Here is a 17,420-nt window from a genome sequence, read left to right as displayed (position 1 = left end):
AGGACAGAGGAAGAGGGATGAAGGAGGAATGAGGAGGGGCCGCGAGTGCGCATGCGCGAAGCCGCGCCCGGATCACGTGACCACGCCCACGGCGCACTCAAACCACGCCCATTTCCCTGTTGGCCACGCCCACCACACGCTTACTGCTGATTGGCCACGCCCACCGCGGTGTAGGCCACGCCCACAGACATCTGGGTCCCGCCTCACTTCTCTCCCCCCCCGCCTCTTCCCGCCATGCCCCGCGGCGGGGCGCGGCGCTCCCGTGGTGCCTCGCGCAGCCGGAAGCGGAAGTGAGTGCGCTGGTAATCATGGTGCCGCCGGGGCGGGGAAGGAGGTGCCGCCGCTGCCGGGATCTCGGTGAGCGCGGCGGGGCCGGCGGGAGGGGAGGGGAAGCCGAGGTTAGGCGTGGCTGGGAGGCCCCGCCCTGCCTTAGGGCCCCGGCGGCGGCGGTGCGGGGCCGCGCCGGGCGGGGACAGCGCCGCGCTCGGGGAGGGGAGCGGCCGGCGGGCGGCGGCTGAGGCGACGGGCTCGGCCCCGGCCCCGCCACCGCGGCCCCGCGGGGCAGAGGCGCCTGACCCCGCTCCTCTCCGTCCCTCCCGCTGTTACAGATGCGTTTGAGGTGAGGGAATCGCTGTGAGCGGCTGCAACCATGGGGGAGAACAGCCCCGAGGGCAACGTCATCTACTACGAGGTGGAGGACGACGACTTGGCCCAGGATGAGAACATGCTGAGGTTCACGGAGAAGAACGGGCTGGTTTCTTCGTCACCGGGGACGGTGTATGACAGGACGACCGTGCTGATCGAGCAGGACCACAGCGTGCTGGAGGATGAGGAGGATGAGGGACAGTGTGCTGATCACTTGCCTTTCCTGCCAGAGGGTCACGAAGAAGGATTTCATTTGATAGAAGATCCTGAAGGAATGTCCCAGGGTTACGTGCAACATATTATTTCTCCAGATCAGATTCACCTGACAATAAATCCTGGTTCAACTCCTATGCCGAGAAACATTGAAGGAGCGACGCTCACTTTGCAGTCTGAATGCCCAGAAACAAAACTGAAAGAAGTAAGTGGCTACACGCCGTTCTGCGTCTTATCCTTATTGCGAGCACTTTTCACCTCGTGACCTTAAGTCCCTGGGGAATGTGTTTTCCTAAAGCTGTTTGACAAGAGGCAGGCAGAAGCTTTTTCATCCCTTAAGGCTTCGTGGATAGCAAAGTGGATTGCACTCCATTAAATCGGATGTGGCTTCCAGGGATTGCAATGTTCTGTGCCAATAACGGCTCAGCCGTCTCCTGCAGTTGCGTGGTGGGACAGCAGCGAGGCTGCGACTGTCACCAGTTTGCACTCTTGCTGCTTTCTCGGGAAGCGAGTGGGAGAATGCGGTACGGGAAGTGTGTTTGTCTTACAATCATTTATGTGGTTTTAGTGGTCTTTTTCTTTTGGATTGGGCAATTCTGTGTTGAGGCCGGAGAGAACTGAAAGGAAAATGAACTCAGTTCTTGTGTGGTTAACTGCGTTGTTGGGGAAAGCGCATCCAGGTTACGGGTTAAACTCCTGTTGGCAGGAGCCCAAATATGAAACTGAAGTTGCCAAGCTCACAATTACTTGTAGTTTTATTGTGTCACTCACCTGGGAACTGCAAGAAGAAAAGAAGGGAAACTGGGGGTCATGTTCCGCTGTACTTTAACAGCTTAAGTCAGCTCACATGTGTAAATTGGTGATTACTTTTAGTTTTGTTTCCCTAATGAATTCTCCCAGCACCCCAGGTGGTGAGGGATTGTATGGGCTGACTCAGGGCTCTCAGTGCTTATAGCAATGCAGAGTTGACTGAAATAGTAATGCAGTGACACCTTTGTGCTCCTCTTTTGGCCCTTCCAGTTCCAATAGGGATGATCTGTATAGATGCTTGTGCTGGTTTCAGTGGCACTGGTGTAACTGATATTCTGTGTTGAAGAGCGTGGTGGGAGTGAGCCCTGGCTGAGGAAGGAAGCTGGGTTTGAGTGCTGAATAATTCAGGTTAGCAAAGAGTCTTTGTTTCTGCGTGCTCGGCAGCTCTGCAGTTGGCTGTGAAAGATCTAGGTGAGGTTTGTTCGAGAAGGCCAGTCGAGGCTAAGGAGCTCCTTTCGCTCAATGTTTACTCAGATTGGCAGCTGTCATGTCCTGCCTTTGTGGCTGCTAAAATATTTAACTGTTGTGTGTCAGTCGTTTCAGTAATTTCTGCTCTCTCTGTTGGGTACTCAGCTTGCGCTCCACAGTGTCCGAGAAGTGTGCACCGGCTGAACAGGCCTTGATGGCCGCACATGCGGTTAAGCTGGTTTTCTCTCTTCACCTCTTGCTTTTGGAAAAGGCTTGTCAGACCTGGAATCTCCTAATGCAATCATTTACCTAAATTTATTTTCTCTCTCTTGAATTACTTGTGTGGGGCGGAGGAGTTACAGTACGACCTGAGCGCGGTGGCAGTAAGCCCCATGTGTACGTGACACTTGCATCTTGTAAAACCCGTTTTGTTCTGCTGTTCCAAGGACTCGGGGAGTTGTGTGGAGATAGGGAGGGGAGAGCTCTAAGAGCCTCAGATATTTGGTCTATCTCTAAAAGTCAGCAGCCCAGTTCTTTGGTACTTCCACGCCATCTGTAGCAGTTTTAACATTAGAGAATTGTTTTAAAGTCTTAAATTTTCAGGTCAGTCTTAGACATTTATGAAGCGGAACAGGATTTTACACTTCACTAATTACCTTTAACTTCCTTTTATTTTATTTTACTTCTCTCACTGTAATTCTGTCTGTAAGAATAAACGTGGCTTCCATCTTTGATTTTGTATTTTTTTTTTTTGTTTGTTCAATGATGACATAGAAAAAATAGCAAACTAAGGGGAATCTCTAACTCAAGATGAATTAGAGGCAAACTGAGTAGTTTAAATAGCCTTTAGCACAGTGTCGAGTTCAGCTTTAGCCGGTGTTGTTGATCATTGCACAATTAGTTCCTACTTGTAACGTAGATGCTTCATTAAGGCTCTCTTTGCTCCCACTCGGAGCATCTCCCTGGGACAGACAGTCTTTGTCCTTCACAAACAACACAAGCGGTGCAGCCGCAGCCTCCGTCCTCAAAGCCACTTGTTTCTGCATGCATGGTGTCCTCGCCCCCTGCCCAGCCTCTCCTGCTGCTGCCTTGTTTTGTGGTGGTGTTGCTTGCTTCTGGCAGTGGTTTTGAATTCTTGCTGCTGTAACTGCCGGTCTTGCTGGAGTCCTAAGTTCAGTTCTGGAGTCGTCAGCACAGGAAGGACAGGGATCTGTTGGAGCGAGTCCAGAGGAGGCCACGGAGATGATCTGAGGGCTGGAGCACCTCCCATATGAGGACAGACTGGGAGGGCTGGGGTTGTTCAGCCTGGAGAAGAGAAGGTTCTGGGGAGACCTTAGAGCAGCTTCCAGTACTGGGAGGAGCTCCAGGAAAGCTGGAGAGGAGCTCTGGATCAGGGAGTGCAGGGAAAGGATGCGGGGAATGGTTTTACAGCTGAAAGAGGGGAGATTGAGATGAGATTTTAGGAAGAAATGTTTTGCTGTGAGGGTGGGGAGGCCCTGGCCCAGGCTGCCTGAAGCAGGGGTGGCTGCCCCATCCCTGGAGGGGTTCAAGGCCAGGTTGGATGGGGCTTGCAGTGACCTGATCCAGTGAGTCAGGTCACAATGAACTTTAAGGTTCAGGTTTCTCCCTGGATTAATTGAGAAGCAGGATGAGTGTTGATAATAAATAGCTTGGAATACTCCTCTCTGTTTAGCAATATGGGATTAACATCGAGTCTGTTCCAGGAATGGAATACCCTGCTAGTCAAGATGGAAGCTGCTGCTATTTATGTTATAGGTGTCTTATGTCTCTCTAGCTTTACAGTTAGGATATTTAGAATCATAGAATCATGGAATGATTTATGTTGGAAGGGACCTTAAAGCCCAATGCACAAACATTAATCTAATCAGCTGTTATATCGAAGGATTAAAAAGTATTCAGTTCTTAACTAGGCACACAAAGAATGCTGTGGATTTGGTGTTACTCCTACCTAACACATGTACCTGAATTCCTCTTGTTCTGAGAGGAACGTGCTTCAAATAAAGTGATTCCGTACTTGCCTGGCAATAGGTCAAGGGGTCCCACATTATTTTGTTCTCAGCTTCTGAGCTGTGTTAGTAAAACCCACGATTATCAAATGCTCATGTCTGATGGGTGAACATAAAGAAAAATGAATGACTATCGAGTACTGGAACGGTCAGAAACACAGGAATGTCACACACTGGTTATGTGTGGGTTCATCCAATTCTTCTCTTATCAACCTCCAGCTCTGTACCTGTTTTTTTGAGGGTAGCCTGGAGCCTTTTCCAAGCAGTGATGCTGGATACTGCGAGAGGTGCTTTGTGCCTTGGAAAAGAGGAAAAATGCTGGCTTATGTCCTACTATATTAATTCCGGACTAGCTGTTAGAACACAGCTAGTTCCTGCCTCTCTGAGGTTTGCCTTCCTAAACATTTTCAAACTAGCATTTTTCAGAATACTCTGCTTCTTGCCTGTCAACCATCAAGTCCTCTCTTGGGCTCTGCAATTGCTTTTAGATGTTAAGCTTTCTCAGCTGCAACAGTCAAATGAAAGTCAAATTAATGTTTAAGATAAATTTATTTAAACGTATCAGAGGGCTTGTTCCTTCTCCTTCGCAAGAGAGAATGGGGTTTAATGAAGTGTTATGACTTGTACACTGGACACTTCTACGTGGTCTCTTTCTGCCTGTTGTAGAAGCTGGGAGGGCATCCAAATCTTGTTCCGTATGAAATTTGTTTCCTGCTGATCTAGGGTAGCTGACTGAGGAACGATCTAGATGATCTTTGAGGTCCCTTCCAACCCCAACCATTCTGTGAAATCGATAACACATGCCTTGTTTGATTTGTTACGCTTCAGGCATTGACTGTGTAAGTAAACACAGGAGAGAAGAACAAAGCACAATGAAAGCTGCTGTTGAGATGAAATGAAGGAATAAGTGGTTAGACCATAGGAAATGCTGAAAACTATAGTTCTCGTTCAAGAGAACCGGGGATTTTCGCTTGTCTTCCTCCTTCACAAGCAGGTAGCTCTGCTGGAAGCACCCAAGTGAAATGTAGGTGCTGCAGATGGGAGGAGCGGGTGGGTTTGAGAGCCTCTTTTCCAACTTCTCCTCCCTTCCAGCTATTTTATGACATTTTTAGCTAGAAACATTGCTTTTCCTTTTTTCTTTTTCTGTTAGATTATTTGTCTTCTCTAAGGTCAGCCTACTTTCATGCTTTGCACTGTGTGCAGCAGAAATATCTGATCATTAACGGCAATTCTTGTTTTATATGCCTTTGGGGTAAAAATCCGTTCTGTTGTCTTTGATGTTTAAATGCAGTTCTACCCTGTCTGGATTCCAAAAAATGCTTAAAAATAAAGCGTGCGGCGTTTTGTCTCTTAGGTTAAGAGATACCAGTGCACCTTTGAGGGCTGTCCACGCACCTATAGCACTGCCGGCAACCTGCGCACTCACCAAAAGACACATCGTGGGGAATACACGTTTGTCTGCAATCAAGAAGGCTGTGGCAAGGCCTTTCTTACCTCCTACAGCCTCAAAATCCATGTTCGAGTGCACACTAAGGAGAAGCCATTTGAGTGTGATGTGCAGGGCTGTGAAAAGGCGTTCAATACGTTGTACAGGTAGGGAGTCTCTGCCTGTTTCTCTTGTAGATGCGGCTGTTGCTGTTTTGCAAGTCACATTTGTGCCTGAATATGATTGTTGTGCTTCTTCCAGGTATGGGTGTGATCATAAACCCCCAAAATATGGAAATGCTATACCAGGAGTAGGGTGACAGAGCTTATAATGATGTATTTAGCTTATTTTTATTACAATAATATTGAAGATGCTGCACAAACACAAGGAATTCTCAGACTTCAGAAGTGGTATCGGTTACTTCCATAAGCTAATTCCCTTCAGTTCAGAACGTGTTAAGCCTTTGATCCTGTTCTGCAGGTTGGAATGAATGGCTTGCTTGCCTGAATTAGGCCCTGTCTCGTACTACAGGTGATAAGAGGGATTGTTTTGGGCATGATTTTTAGGTTGAAAGCACATCAGAGGCTTCACACAGGGAAAACGTTTAACTGTGAATCGGAAGGCTGCAGTAAATACTTCACAACGCACAGTGACCTGAGGAAGCACATTCGGACACACACAGGAGAAAAGCCATTTCGGTAAGTTGCTGGGTGGCGATTTTTGCTTCTATGGGGTTTCTGCAACTGGCTGCTTGTGCCAAGAGGAGAAAAGCTGTTCTCGTGAGAAGAATATGAAGGTGGCTAGCACACGGGCACGTTTGTTGTAGAGTTGCCTGTAGAAGGGGGTGAAATGACTGTCTTCAAAGACAAGAATAGTCAAGCTATTTTTTTAAACATAGTTGGGTGCCACGATGAGCATGTTTTTAACACATCTTGCTGCTTTTCTGCTGTGCTGGAATCTTCATTCCACAAAGGAAGCCCTCCCAAAATGCTGACTCCACGCTTGCATTTTCAAGTTCTATTGAGAGCCCTGTGTGGCATGCAGAGCAGCTGTCAAGAGGTACTTGATTGGTGACAGAGATTAGCGTTAGGCCAGCTTTTCGGAATCCTGGGAAAAGGGTGTGCTAGGGTTGTAACTAATGCCTCGAGGAAGCCTGATGCTAACTCTGCTGTGATGCCTCATTCAGGTGTGAGCATGACGGCTGTGGAAAGGCTTTTGCTGCAAGCCACCACCTTAAAACACATGTTAGGACACACACTGGTAAGTCCCAAAGGTTTGCTTTTTCTTTAATTGAGCTTATTCAGGTCGTACTAACTCAAAATCCTTCTGTGTATTTTTACTTATCTATAATGTGTGGGTGACACCAACTTGAGGGATGGGATGCCAACCAGAGGAACCTTGAGGGGCTGGAAGAGGGGCCCCATGCGAATGTTATGGAGTCCAGCAAAGCCAGATGCCAACTCCTGCACCTGAGCGAATCCCTTGTATTCCATTTGTGCACTTCTATGTGTGCTGGAAGTCCATCAGCATGTTTCACATGTATCTGTAATAATGTATATAAGGTTAATATTGTGTTCTGGTGTTGGTTCCTGTGGTCAAGTTTGTTACGTGTGTTTTGTGCTGCCTGTAGGGGAGAAACCCTTCTTCTGCCCCAGTAACGGCTGCGAGAAGACTTTCAGTACGCAGTATAGTCTCAAGAGCCACATGAAAGGTCATGAGAAAGGACATTCCTACAATGCACTTCCCAATAACAACGTGTCTGAGGTGAGGAGCGCTTCTTCCCACTGCTGCTGTGTTAGGTGGAGATTAAACCTCAGGGAAGGAATGATTTGGTCTGCAGTGTGTTCTGAAGGTTGTTCCTGTGCTAATGTAAAAGTTTAGGTTATTTGAAATTTTGGAAGTAATGTAGAATCCTTGATAGCTACTAAACATCCTTTGCCTGGTAGTATTGCTTCTTTGATTTTAGAACAGAAACTTGGGTATAGATGCAAAAAATTCTGCATAGACACAACTGTATGGACTCCAGAAAGTAATTTAAAACATTTCTGGCACTTTTTTTAATAAAGAACTCAATTTCTTTTTCTTCTTTACAGGATACGAGCCACTCACTTTGTTTGAGCGACTTGAGCCTCATATCAACAGACTCAGAATTGCGGGAGAACTCTAATCCAGTGAGTGGCTGTCCTTGAATCACCTCCTGTGGTTTGAGTTTTACTTTTCTCTGGCAGTGTGCCTGTCCTGTCAGCTGGGACACAGCAGATGAGATTTGCGTGGCTGGTTGCTTCTGTTTCAGCCCTCCGGCGTGCTCTGCTCTAGGCTTTCATTTCACTTATCGAGATGTACTCATTTGCAGGATAAGTGACTGGAGAGAATTGTTTTGGATGTACTGAATGCTGCTTTTTTTGTGTGTCTTGTGGCAGTTTGCAGGAGTCTTTCTTGACAAAGAGCATGCCTGTTTCTTATACACCCTGTTGAGCCTGTAAATTCAACATGTTACTTGGAGAGGTATTTCTGACATTCGTACACTGCTTGACTAGGATTTGTTTATGGGGACCTGAAAGACAGCGTTATAGAATCATAGAATCACCAGGCTGGAAAAGACCTCTTGGATCATCGAGTCCAACCATTCCTTTCTGATGTCTTCCTCTTTATTTTCTGTTTGCCAGACACATGGACAAGACCTGAGCACAATCTCACCAGCAAGCATCTTCGAGTCGATGTTTCAGAGCCCAGACCATACTGCAAGCCAGGACGACTCCCAGCAGACAGGTACCGATTGTGTCCGTGGTATTTTGAGAGAGCTTATTGACAGTTTTCCCTGCTCTGCATGCATGTACTTAGCGTTTCAGACTGAAGGTTACTGCCCCACGTAACTCCAGGTAGCAAACAGAACTTTAACTTGTGTTGAAATCCTTTGTGTTGAAATGCATTGTACCACAGCCGTTGGAACTCAGGCAGCGAGAGGGGAACTGACTGAGTATTTACAGCGTGTGGTTGTACCGTGCTGACATGGATGCTCTTGGGCTTCCCACACGAGTGTTGTCATGATTCCTCTCTTTATGTAGCTGCACAAATGTGCTGATAAAAAGGCGTCTCGGAGAGAGCTAACGAGGCCGATCAGTTTGTGTTGTCAGTGTTACCAGCTTCCTGAATTTGGATCTACTCCTAGATTTGACTAAGTGTTACATGTTTTTGAGCAGTAGTCTGAAGATGTGGAAGTGGTAACGCTTCTCTTATGGTTGGACTCGATGATCCGATGGGTCTTTTCCAACCTGGTGATTCTGTGATTCTGAAAAATCCACCAGCTAGCTTGTAAGTTAGTTGAAAAAGTTGTTTATTCAGATCTTAGGAGAGCTGATGTGTTTGTATTTTTCCTCTGTTTCTTTTGGCAGCTGCCTTGATTGAAGGTTTTAACGGCGATGCAGACTCGGTCACCGCTGTTCCGCCTTCTGCAGGAGACTCAGCATCGTTGTCTCTTCCACTTGTACTGCAGCTTGGCATCTCTGAGCCTTCGCATCCAGCACTACAAGCCTCAGCAGCACCTGCTGCTCCCTCCTCTGTAGGACCCAGCTCACAGCAAGCTGCGTTTGGAAATCCTGCAACTGTTTTACAGTCCCCAGAAGTGCCTGTTCCTCACAGCACACAGTTTGCAGCCAGTCACCAAGACTTCCTGCAGCACACTCAGACACCACCACAGCCCATCGTTCAAGGACTTTCAGTGGTTGCTGGGGCACCAGCCCCGACAGCGTCGAGTGCCCCTGAGCCCCTGCCAGCGGTGGTTCAGACTGTGCCTGTTGGTGCGAACTCTGTTCTGACCAGTAACCCCACTATAACGATTACTCCATCTCAAAGCACCGCTATTCTGCAGTCCAGCATCGTCATGGGAGAGCAAAACTTGCAATGGATCTTAAATGGTGCCACTGGTTCTCCTCAAAGCCAAGAACAAATGGTTAGTATGTCCAGCACAGCTTCGAAACGGCTCGAACCATCCGTTTTGCTCCTAGAGTCCTTGCTTTTTGAAAAGGAAGAGGAACAAACCTGTAATTGTAAGATACAAACCAGGGTGCAGTGTTGTATAAAGCATATTGTGTTAATATGTATTAACACGTCGCAAAGGCAGCCCCTAAAATAGAGAAATAAACAGAAAACAGAGCAAGCCAGGGTGCAGAAGAATCTTGCTCTCCGCGTTTCCCCAGTGACAGACTTATCAATCTTGGTTTACCCAGCACATGGCCTGAGAATATTTGTGGTGTTTAAGCGATTACTTTTGACAACTAGAAGCACAAAACCCCTCTGTAATGGTTGCATTCAGGTGTTTTGTAATCTGTCTTTCCTTAATTTAGCCTGAGAAAGATGAAAAGCTTTCTGGGAGAACAGGATATTTCTAGTTTTCCAGTAAATCGAGATAGCTGGGACTGGTTTATCTCTTAAGAATACTGCTGCCACCTTTCGACTTTATCGGTTGCGAATGGTGGCGAGTGAACGGCAGGAGGTAGGAGCGGCTTGAGCAAGCACAGAATTCAGTCAGGCAGTTGTCAAAACCCACAGGCTGTGAGAACAAGCAGGGAGTGAGGAGTGAGATTCCTCCCCATCTGCAGGACTGCTGGAATAACACTCAGAGTTTTGAGATAGCCAGAACAGAGTCTAGGACCAAGCTAAGTGCTATGGATTTGTACGAGCTTTCCTGTGTGTTCTCTTTGGAATTGCAACTATTTTGAATTTGAGCAATAGAAATGTGATTGGAATCAACTCACACTTTTTTTTCTTGTTTTTTCTTCTTCCCTTTAAAGCCACAAGTTCCAAAAGTAGTAGAAAAGGTGTTTTTTACCACTGCGTTACCAGTAGCTGGCAACACAGGTAAGCTTGACACCCAGCTTTCCTATCTGTTTGCAGTACTGTTATTTCGAGCAGAATTTGTGGTGATTTTATTGCTTGCAGAGAAGTTGAAGGCCGTCCCTTCATATTTTATTTACCTTCCTGAGGTTGTAAGTGTGGTCTGCTGTAGGTTTGTGCTGAGATTCATCCTGCAGTAGCTTCTCTCACAGCTTGGAAGATAAATCAGGTACACAAATCGAATCCAGCATTCATAAAAATGGTATTTTAATGGAAACTTTATAGAAGAATAAAAGGCAGAAATGCAAGGATGTAATTTATTTCTTGCTGTTTTAAATGAAGACATGAAACAGGTAGTAAGTTAGTAAACTTAACCAGTTCCTTAGCAGTTGTTTTTGGTAAGCACCGTCTGTAAGATTCATTAAAATGATACGCAACTACAAAAGTTTTGCTCCATAAGATGCTTCTTACATGGCGTTGTTGTATTGCAAAGATGAATTAATCGCAGCCAAGAGGGATCAGGTAAGTTTAAAACCTGAATTTTCAAAAAGAAAGGAAGCCCAGCAAGTAGAGCAGCATAGGAAGAGCGAGGAGGAAGCATGAGAAGCAAGACAGGAGAGGAGAGCAGACTAGAGAAATGAGCAGGAGAAAACTCGTGTTGGTGTCAGACAGGAGCATTGCTGGTGGGATTTTGTGCCATCATCTTCAGTGATCGTTGCAGAGGGACAGGGGCAGCTGTAAAAATTACCGTGATCGTCAGAAGAGATGTCCCGTGCTGTGTAAAAAAAAAAAAAAAGCAGACCTGACTGATAATGTCTGGGTTCAACCTGGATGGGTTGGTTCCTTATCAACAGACAGGACCTGCCACTCTTCTCTTATTCATCATCTGCTGGAGGTGTTCATTGTGTTCAAACTCGGCAACGCATAATCTCTGCTGCAAGGTGCATCCAGTCTGATTTAACAGAGGTGATTTGTCTCTCCCTGCTGTGAAATGATGTCGTTCCATTGTGTTTTGTCTCCGTTTCACCTTCAGGAAGCCCTGTTCAGCAGATTGGTCTCAGTGTTCCTGTCATTATTATAAAGCAGGAGGAGGCCTGCCAGTGTCAGTGTGCCTGCCGAGACTCTGCCAAGGACAAAGCCACCATCAAGAAGGAATGTTCCTCACCTGATTCTAAAGCTGCGGAGCAGCCAGCTCCCCAGCTGCAGCCTCAGACCTTTCCTTCCTCTTCCCCTTCTTCCTGTGGGCAGAGCAGTCAGATAGTTAACCCTTCAGACTCACAGACTGAATCGTTAAGTGCCATGGATGTATCGGACTTCCTGTCCCTCCAAAGCCCTGAAACCCCATCCAATATAATTCCAATCGAAGCACTACTGCAAGGTGAGGAAGAAATGGGTTTGAATAGCAGCTTCTCTAAATGAAGATGTTCCAGATTTTCCTTTGCACCTGGAGGGTGAAACCCTTCTCCTTAGAAGCAGAAACTGAAGGATCGATTCTTTTTTTCCCCTTCCTCCTTGGAAGTTTCGTGGCTTATTTCTGCTTCACAGATGTCATCTTAGTCACGTCCCAGGTACATCCATCTTTGAGAATCTATCTAAAAAAAAAATGAAAAGGAAAACAAAAAAAAAAAAGAAAAAGCTAAGTTATATATGAACTGTTTTGGCTGCACTGTCTGTCACTTTTGCTTGTCATATGTGAACACAGAAATTAAGGTTACTCGTGTGCAAAAAGAGTTTTAAAAAGAAAAAGGGGGGTTGGTTTGTCTCCAGTTGCACATCGTGTTTGGGGTTAAGGTACTGGTGGCGAGTGGGTCTTTGTTACAACACCTTGGGTCTCTAATTTTCTGTCTCTGATGGCTGACACTAATCATGCACTATAAGGAGAGCCTGGGAAGGGAATTTGCTGTCGTAGAAAACGGCGTTGTTGTGGAACCGCAATATCGTGGCAATGCGATTGTCGCATCACTGAGTCGGGAGCTGATGCCTGGGTTTGCTTTGTACTAACGCTGTTACTAAAGCCTACGGAAGCTTTCGGGGGAGTTTGTTTCACTAGAGCACAAGTATCTCGTGCTCCCAGTAGATCTGTTCATTGAATTTCATTAGGATTTCAAAGCGTGGTGGCAGACACTGTTTCACAACGTGCGAATGCCATCGGAGCCCCTGCTTACTCAGGCTCGAGAGCTGTTTCTTTGCCTCTCTCTGGAGGACGCAGCGAGCCCCAGGTTGGTGCCTGCTGCCCTTCTGATCTGTTTGGCTCTGGTCAGGAACAAGTCCTCCTCCACCCCCCGCGACTGCTCAGTCGGGAGCACGGTGCCTTTGCTGGTTACTCTCATCTGTTGTCAAGAACAACTCTAGGAGAAATTCTCAGAATGATTCCACGTAAATTCAGTTTGAATCCAATGAGTTCTGTCCTTCAGCTGTCCGTAAACGCTTCCTTTGTTTCTGTTGAGCTCTAGAATTACTGCCTGAATCTGCCTCCAACCTACTGCAGTGCCAGCTTTTTGTGCACGGGGCTATTTCGTGGCTAAAAGATGTTACACAACGTAGTAGTTTTTCATATCAAACTGAAAGTCTCTATTCTAACCTACTCAGGGTAAATAAAACACAACCCCCCCCCTTCCACCAAAAAGCCTGTAATGTTGCAATAAATGCAGTCTCATTCTAAATGGTTTATTTATGCTGCATTATTTTAAAAGATGTAATTTTATAGTGTTTTATCCATCTTTCTGGCTTTGGCTGTCAGTCTTGAGTTGAAGGAAAGAATATTATGTAGTCTTTATTCAGTTTACAGTGTTGTCACAGTGAGATACAAAGGCTGTAAGCCAGTTAACGTGGAGTGTCTCTGCGTGCTAAATTTAGGAATGAAAACTTGTAGCGGCTAGAGATTTTCATTCTGTTGGAGAAGAGAGAGCTGCTCTGTCCCTGCTGGGGAAGGATGGTGTGAGGGCAGCTTCTGCTGGAGGGGAGTGGGTTTTAACCCCTGGTGATGTGCTCTGGGAAGCCTTATCGGTGCCACTTATGCAGTCCCAGCCCAGGCAGTGGCTTGAATAATCTCGTGTGTTTTTCCCTTGATGCAGCACAGGTGGAAATGGGCTGAAATGGGCTTTGTCGCCTCTCTGACAACTGGCTTCCAGTTGTTCAGTGCTAAAGGATAAAACTGCATCCTGTTCAGGTGAAGATGAGGGAGGAAAGGCTGTGCAAAGGGTGCGTTGTGCCTGGGAAGCATCGTGTCACCCTGTAGGAAAGAGGGCTTTGTTTTGGCAGGGGCAGCGATGAGCTGGGGACCCCAGCCGACCTGGAAATGGGCTGATGGTGGTTCCTCTGCGCTTGGTGCTGTGCTGTTGCAGTGGGATTTGCATCCACGAACCGTGGATTAACGAAGTGTTGTTTGATTCATTGTAATAACAGAGTGCAGTGAGGCGGCAGCCCTTTCGTTTCCTCCTACAGCTTCGTTTTGTGATGCAGGTTGGTTACAGGGCAGCAAGAATCGCTTTGAGCATGGAAGAAAAGGTCTCAGGCCTGCGTGGCTGGGACTGTCCTCACAGGGCTGTGTCTCCTGCCAGCTCTCTTGGTAGAGCTCCACTCTGGAGGCTTGCGAGGGGCGGCTGGGGCTGTGTGGGGAGCCTGGGGTCTCACTCCTGTGCCCCAGTGCAGTGTGGCAGGGCTGGTGGAGTGACAGCGAGTGCACACGAGTAAGTATGCTGCTGCAGGAGCAGGTAGACTTCCTGGGGGCTGCAGGGATTCTTCTGGTGGGATAAAGGTTCCAGATGTGGCCTGAAGTGTGGCAGCTGGGGGATTTAGCAACCTCTTCTGAGCCTTTCCATCCTTCAGGGAAGCATTTTTCCATGCTGCTTTTGCTACTTGTGACTTAATCCACCCGAAACGCACTTCTGGTTGGATCAGATAGCATCTTCAGAAACTCCTTTGTGACAGAAATGAGTAGAAGAATCTACCAAAGGCTTTGAAACGGGAAGTGAGTTAGACAAAACTAATTAGAGCTTGTAATGAGGCAGGAGTAGCGCGATTCTGTGAGTGCACGGGCCACTGCACCTTGACTGCGTTGTATGGGTGTGTGCTTTTGTTGTTTAATTGTTGGTCTGCTTCCCTGAGTGTTCCGTGCTGCCTGTATCTGCTCCGTTTCACCGTGGTCGTGTGCGTCATCCCCAGCGCTGTGAGAGCCAACATTGTGCTGCCAGGGTAGTCATCGACGCGCTTGGATGGGGGGAGATCGGGGAGCAGGAGAGGGCAGTTGCAGCGAAGCCCTGAGATTCCTCAGTGCCAGAGGATTTTCTGTCCTCATCCCCTTGCTGCCCCACAATAACATTTTTAATGAAGGGGGAAGTTTCTGCTGTTGTTGGGCTGGTGAGATGCTGCGTTCCCAGAAAGGGGCATGTTCTTTTGACAGGCTGGAGCCTCCAAGAGCAGCGTGTCCTCCCTCTGTGAATTCTGCAAGTCACCGACTCCTTTATCGGTCAGAGAGCAAAATCGTGCTGCTCCGGGTCGTTCCGTGTTAGAGGTTTTGCTGTTTTGGGGCTGGTGGGGATTTACTTGGTTACTTACTGTTTCTAGATGAATGCAGAAGCTTAAATATGTAGGATGGGTCTAACTGCCAACGCTGGCAGCTCCAGTCGCCAAGCAGCGACCCAAGCAGTGCACTTGGTGTGCAGGTGAAGGCTGCAGGACTTGCTTTTCCTGCTTGTGGTGGTGGAGGGATGGTAAATCAGCACTGTTTAAATGCTGGTACTGAATTATAATATAGAACAAAGTACGAATCGGGCACTTGTGTAATGCTGACTGTGTCCAGAAAGACGAGTTTGCAGAACCTCATACTGGTGTCTAAAATGCACTTTAGGTTATTTTATCTTTAACCCGATTGCTGCAATTTCTTTTGTATATACTTTCACAAAGTTTATTTTTGCTCTGAGTAAAAGTTAACAGGGGTGTGCAAAGATGAGCACTTACCTTGGTGCAATACTTGTAGCTGAAGATCGTTGTGTGGTCTGTCTGTCTGTGTCTAACGAGTCTGTGTAGTGATGAGCTCAGCGACATTCTGCTCTTCCCTGTCTGCGCCCAAGAGAAATGACGCATCACTGCAAACGTCCGATCTATGCAAATATTCCACGGAGAGCACTGTGCCTCGGCAGCCTTTTCTCTCCCGCTTTCTGCTGGGCTGCTTGTCACTTTGGTGGGACAGGGCTGTGTTCTGCGGCGGGTCCTTCCTCCCTGCCCCACGAGCGTGCGCAGAAGTGACAGGCAGCTCTGGAACAGGCATGGGGCACCTTCCCACTTTGTCTCTGCGGTCGTTTTTGATGTCGTTATCTGCCTTACACTGGAAGGTGGCGCTTCCGTGGCCATCCCCGAGATGGTTTCTGCAGCTGCAGCGACGGTATCGAGTTGCTCCCAGCGATCCTGTGCCAGCTATTGATGAGGCTGGGAGAAGGAATGAACGGTGGGTGGTGGGATGGCTAGGGAAGAGCAGTTCAGCGTCCTTGACCCTGGAGCCGACGAGCTGCTCCTGGCTGGAGGATGGGAGGCAGCTGGGCTCACAGTGCAGAGCAGCCAGGGCTTGATGTCCCATTCCTGGCTGACCTTGCTCTCCATCCTGTGTTTTTCTGCCTGGAATGAGGAAGATGAAACTTGTCCCTGTGAGAAGTCCTTGGCCGCTGGTGATGGGAGCTGGCTGGGCGGAACCGTTGGAGTCAGTTTGGACTGTAAGGCAAACAAAGCACGTCTTTACTAAACCCTAGGGATTTCTGATTGCGTAGTTTTTAATTGGTATATGATTTTTTTTTCCGTAACACATTTTAGAAACAACGTCAAGTTTTTATAAGCGTTACCTGTAGTCGATACTCATGGACAGGGCTGAACTTTTCCCTTTTCCGTGTCTTGTCTTGACCTGTATCCTATGTTCTAGGGTTGGGCTCTGTGTCTGCACTGAGAAATGCAAATCGAACTGGATATTTATGTAGGGGTGTGCGTAGTCCAAGTGTGCGTGTGCTCGGGACTGGTTTAAGATCCCACACCATGCTTTGGTGGTGTGCAAGCTGGCCAAAATTTGGTTCATTATGCAGTGTACACTTTCTCAAATAAATGCAGTTTCTACTTTTTCTTACAAGGAGGTTTTTTTGCTATGATCTTTTTCCAGCAAATCAAGGGTGTCTCTGCAGCACCGTAGTCGCAGTAGCTGGTGTTTCTTGCCGTGTAGCTTTGTGTCCTTCCACTCGCTTCCCGAACGGAGCGATCTGTCTGATCTTTGCTTTGGAGAGAGAGGGGTAGGTGCGGTTCTGTCTCACACAGAGCAGCATCAGCGCAGCGGGCAGGGATGCGCAAACCTCATACCCGCTCAGTTATCATGACGGCTTTCGGCATCAATATCTGCGCTGCCGGCAAACCAGGGAGGCCCGGAGAGCCACAGGCTGGTTGTTGTTCCGTTTGCCACAGGACAGGAGCCGGGCAGCGGCTTTAGAGATGGCAAAAACAAAAGAGCCCCAGTTTTTGAAGAGTGTGTGTATGGGATTAAAGGAATTTATTTAATTATGGAACATAGGAACAAATGTGCTTACATTGAGCAATGTGAAGGTGTTAGTTACAGGTACAGTACTTCCAAAGGAAGAGCATCTCCAAACCCCAAAAAAGAGTAAATATGAATTTGTATTTTTTGAAGAATGTAAAATGTGAAATAATGGTGTTTGCTTAATTGCTCATTTTGTATGAAGTTAATATTGTACTTTGAAATATCTGCAAAGAAGTGGAGATTAACTTTTTTGGAATTGAAAGCAATATTAATACTAATGGAATCCTAATTAAATGCTTATTTAAACATCGTGTGATAATTGTCTTTCCTTAGAGTATTTGAGTCATGTGGGAGGTGTGCGGTGACACAGGGTACCCAGAGCAGGGGTGGCTGCCCCATCCCTGGAGGGGTTCAAGGTCAGGCTGGATGGGGCTTGGAGCCCCTGATCCAGTGGGAGGTGTCCCTGCCCATGGCAGGGGGGGAACTGGATGGGCTTTGAGGTCCCTTCCAACCCAAACCATTCCCCGATTCTATGATGTGTGGATAT

At 47.3% G+C, this 17,420-nt stretch overlaps 1 protein-coding gene across 1 annotated transcript; it reads left to right on the top strand.

Moving 5' to 3' along the window:
* The first annotated feature begins 249 nt into the window (after window positions 1–249).
* Window positions 250–17,181, top strand: MTF1 (metal regulatory transcription factor 1). The gene is made up of 11 exons (XM_069875566.1): window positions 250–357; window positions 609–1,063; window positions 5,458–5,696; window positions 6,096–6,227; window positions 6,716–6,789; window positions 7,160–7,293; window positions 7,623–7,700; window positions 8,196–8,298; window positions 8,922–9,478; window positions 10,320–10,386; window positions 11,396–17,181. The coding sequence occupies exons 2-11, from the start codon at window positions 650–652 to the stop codon at window positions 11,779–11,781; spliced, it is 2,184 nt and encodes a 727-aa protein (XP_069731667.1). The 5' UTR covers window positions 250–357; window positions 609–649; the 3' UTR covers window positions 11,782–17,181.
* Window positions 17,182–17,420: the final 239 nt, after the last annotated feature.

This window comes from Phaenicophaeus curvirostris, chromosome 23 (genome assembly GCF_032191515.1).
Source record: "Phaenicophaeus curvirostris isolate KB17595 chromosome 23, BPBGC_Pcur_1.0, whole genome shotgun sequence".
Taxonomy (NCBI): domain Eukaryota; kingdom Metazoa; phylum Chordata; class Aves; order Cuculiformes; family Cuculidae; genus Phaenicophaeus; species Phaenicophaeus curvirostris.
Note: the sequence above shows the minus strand (reverse complement) of the source record. Positions and strands in the feature narration are given on the sequence as shown.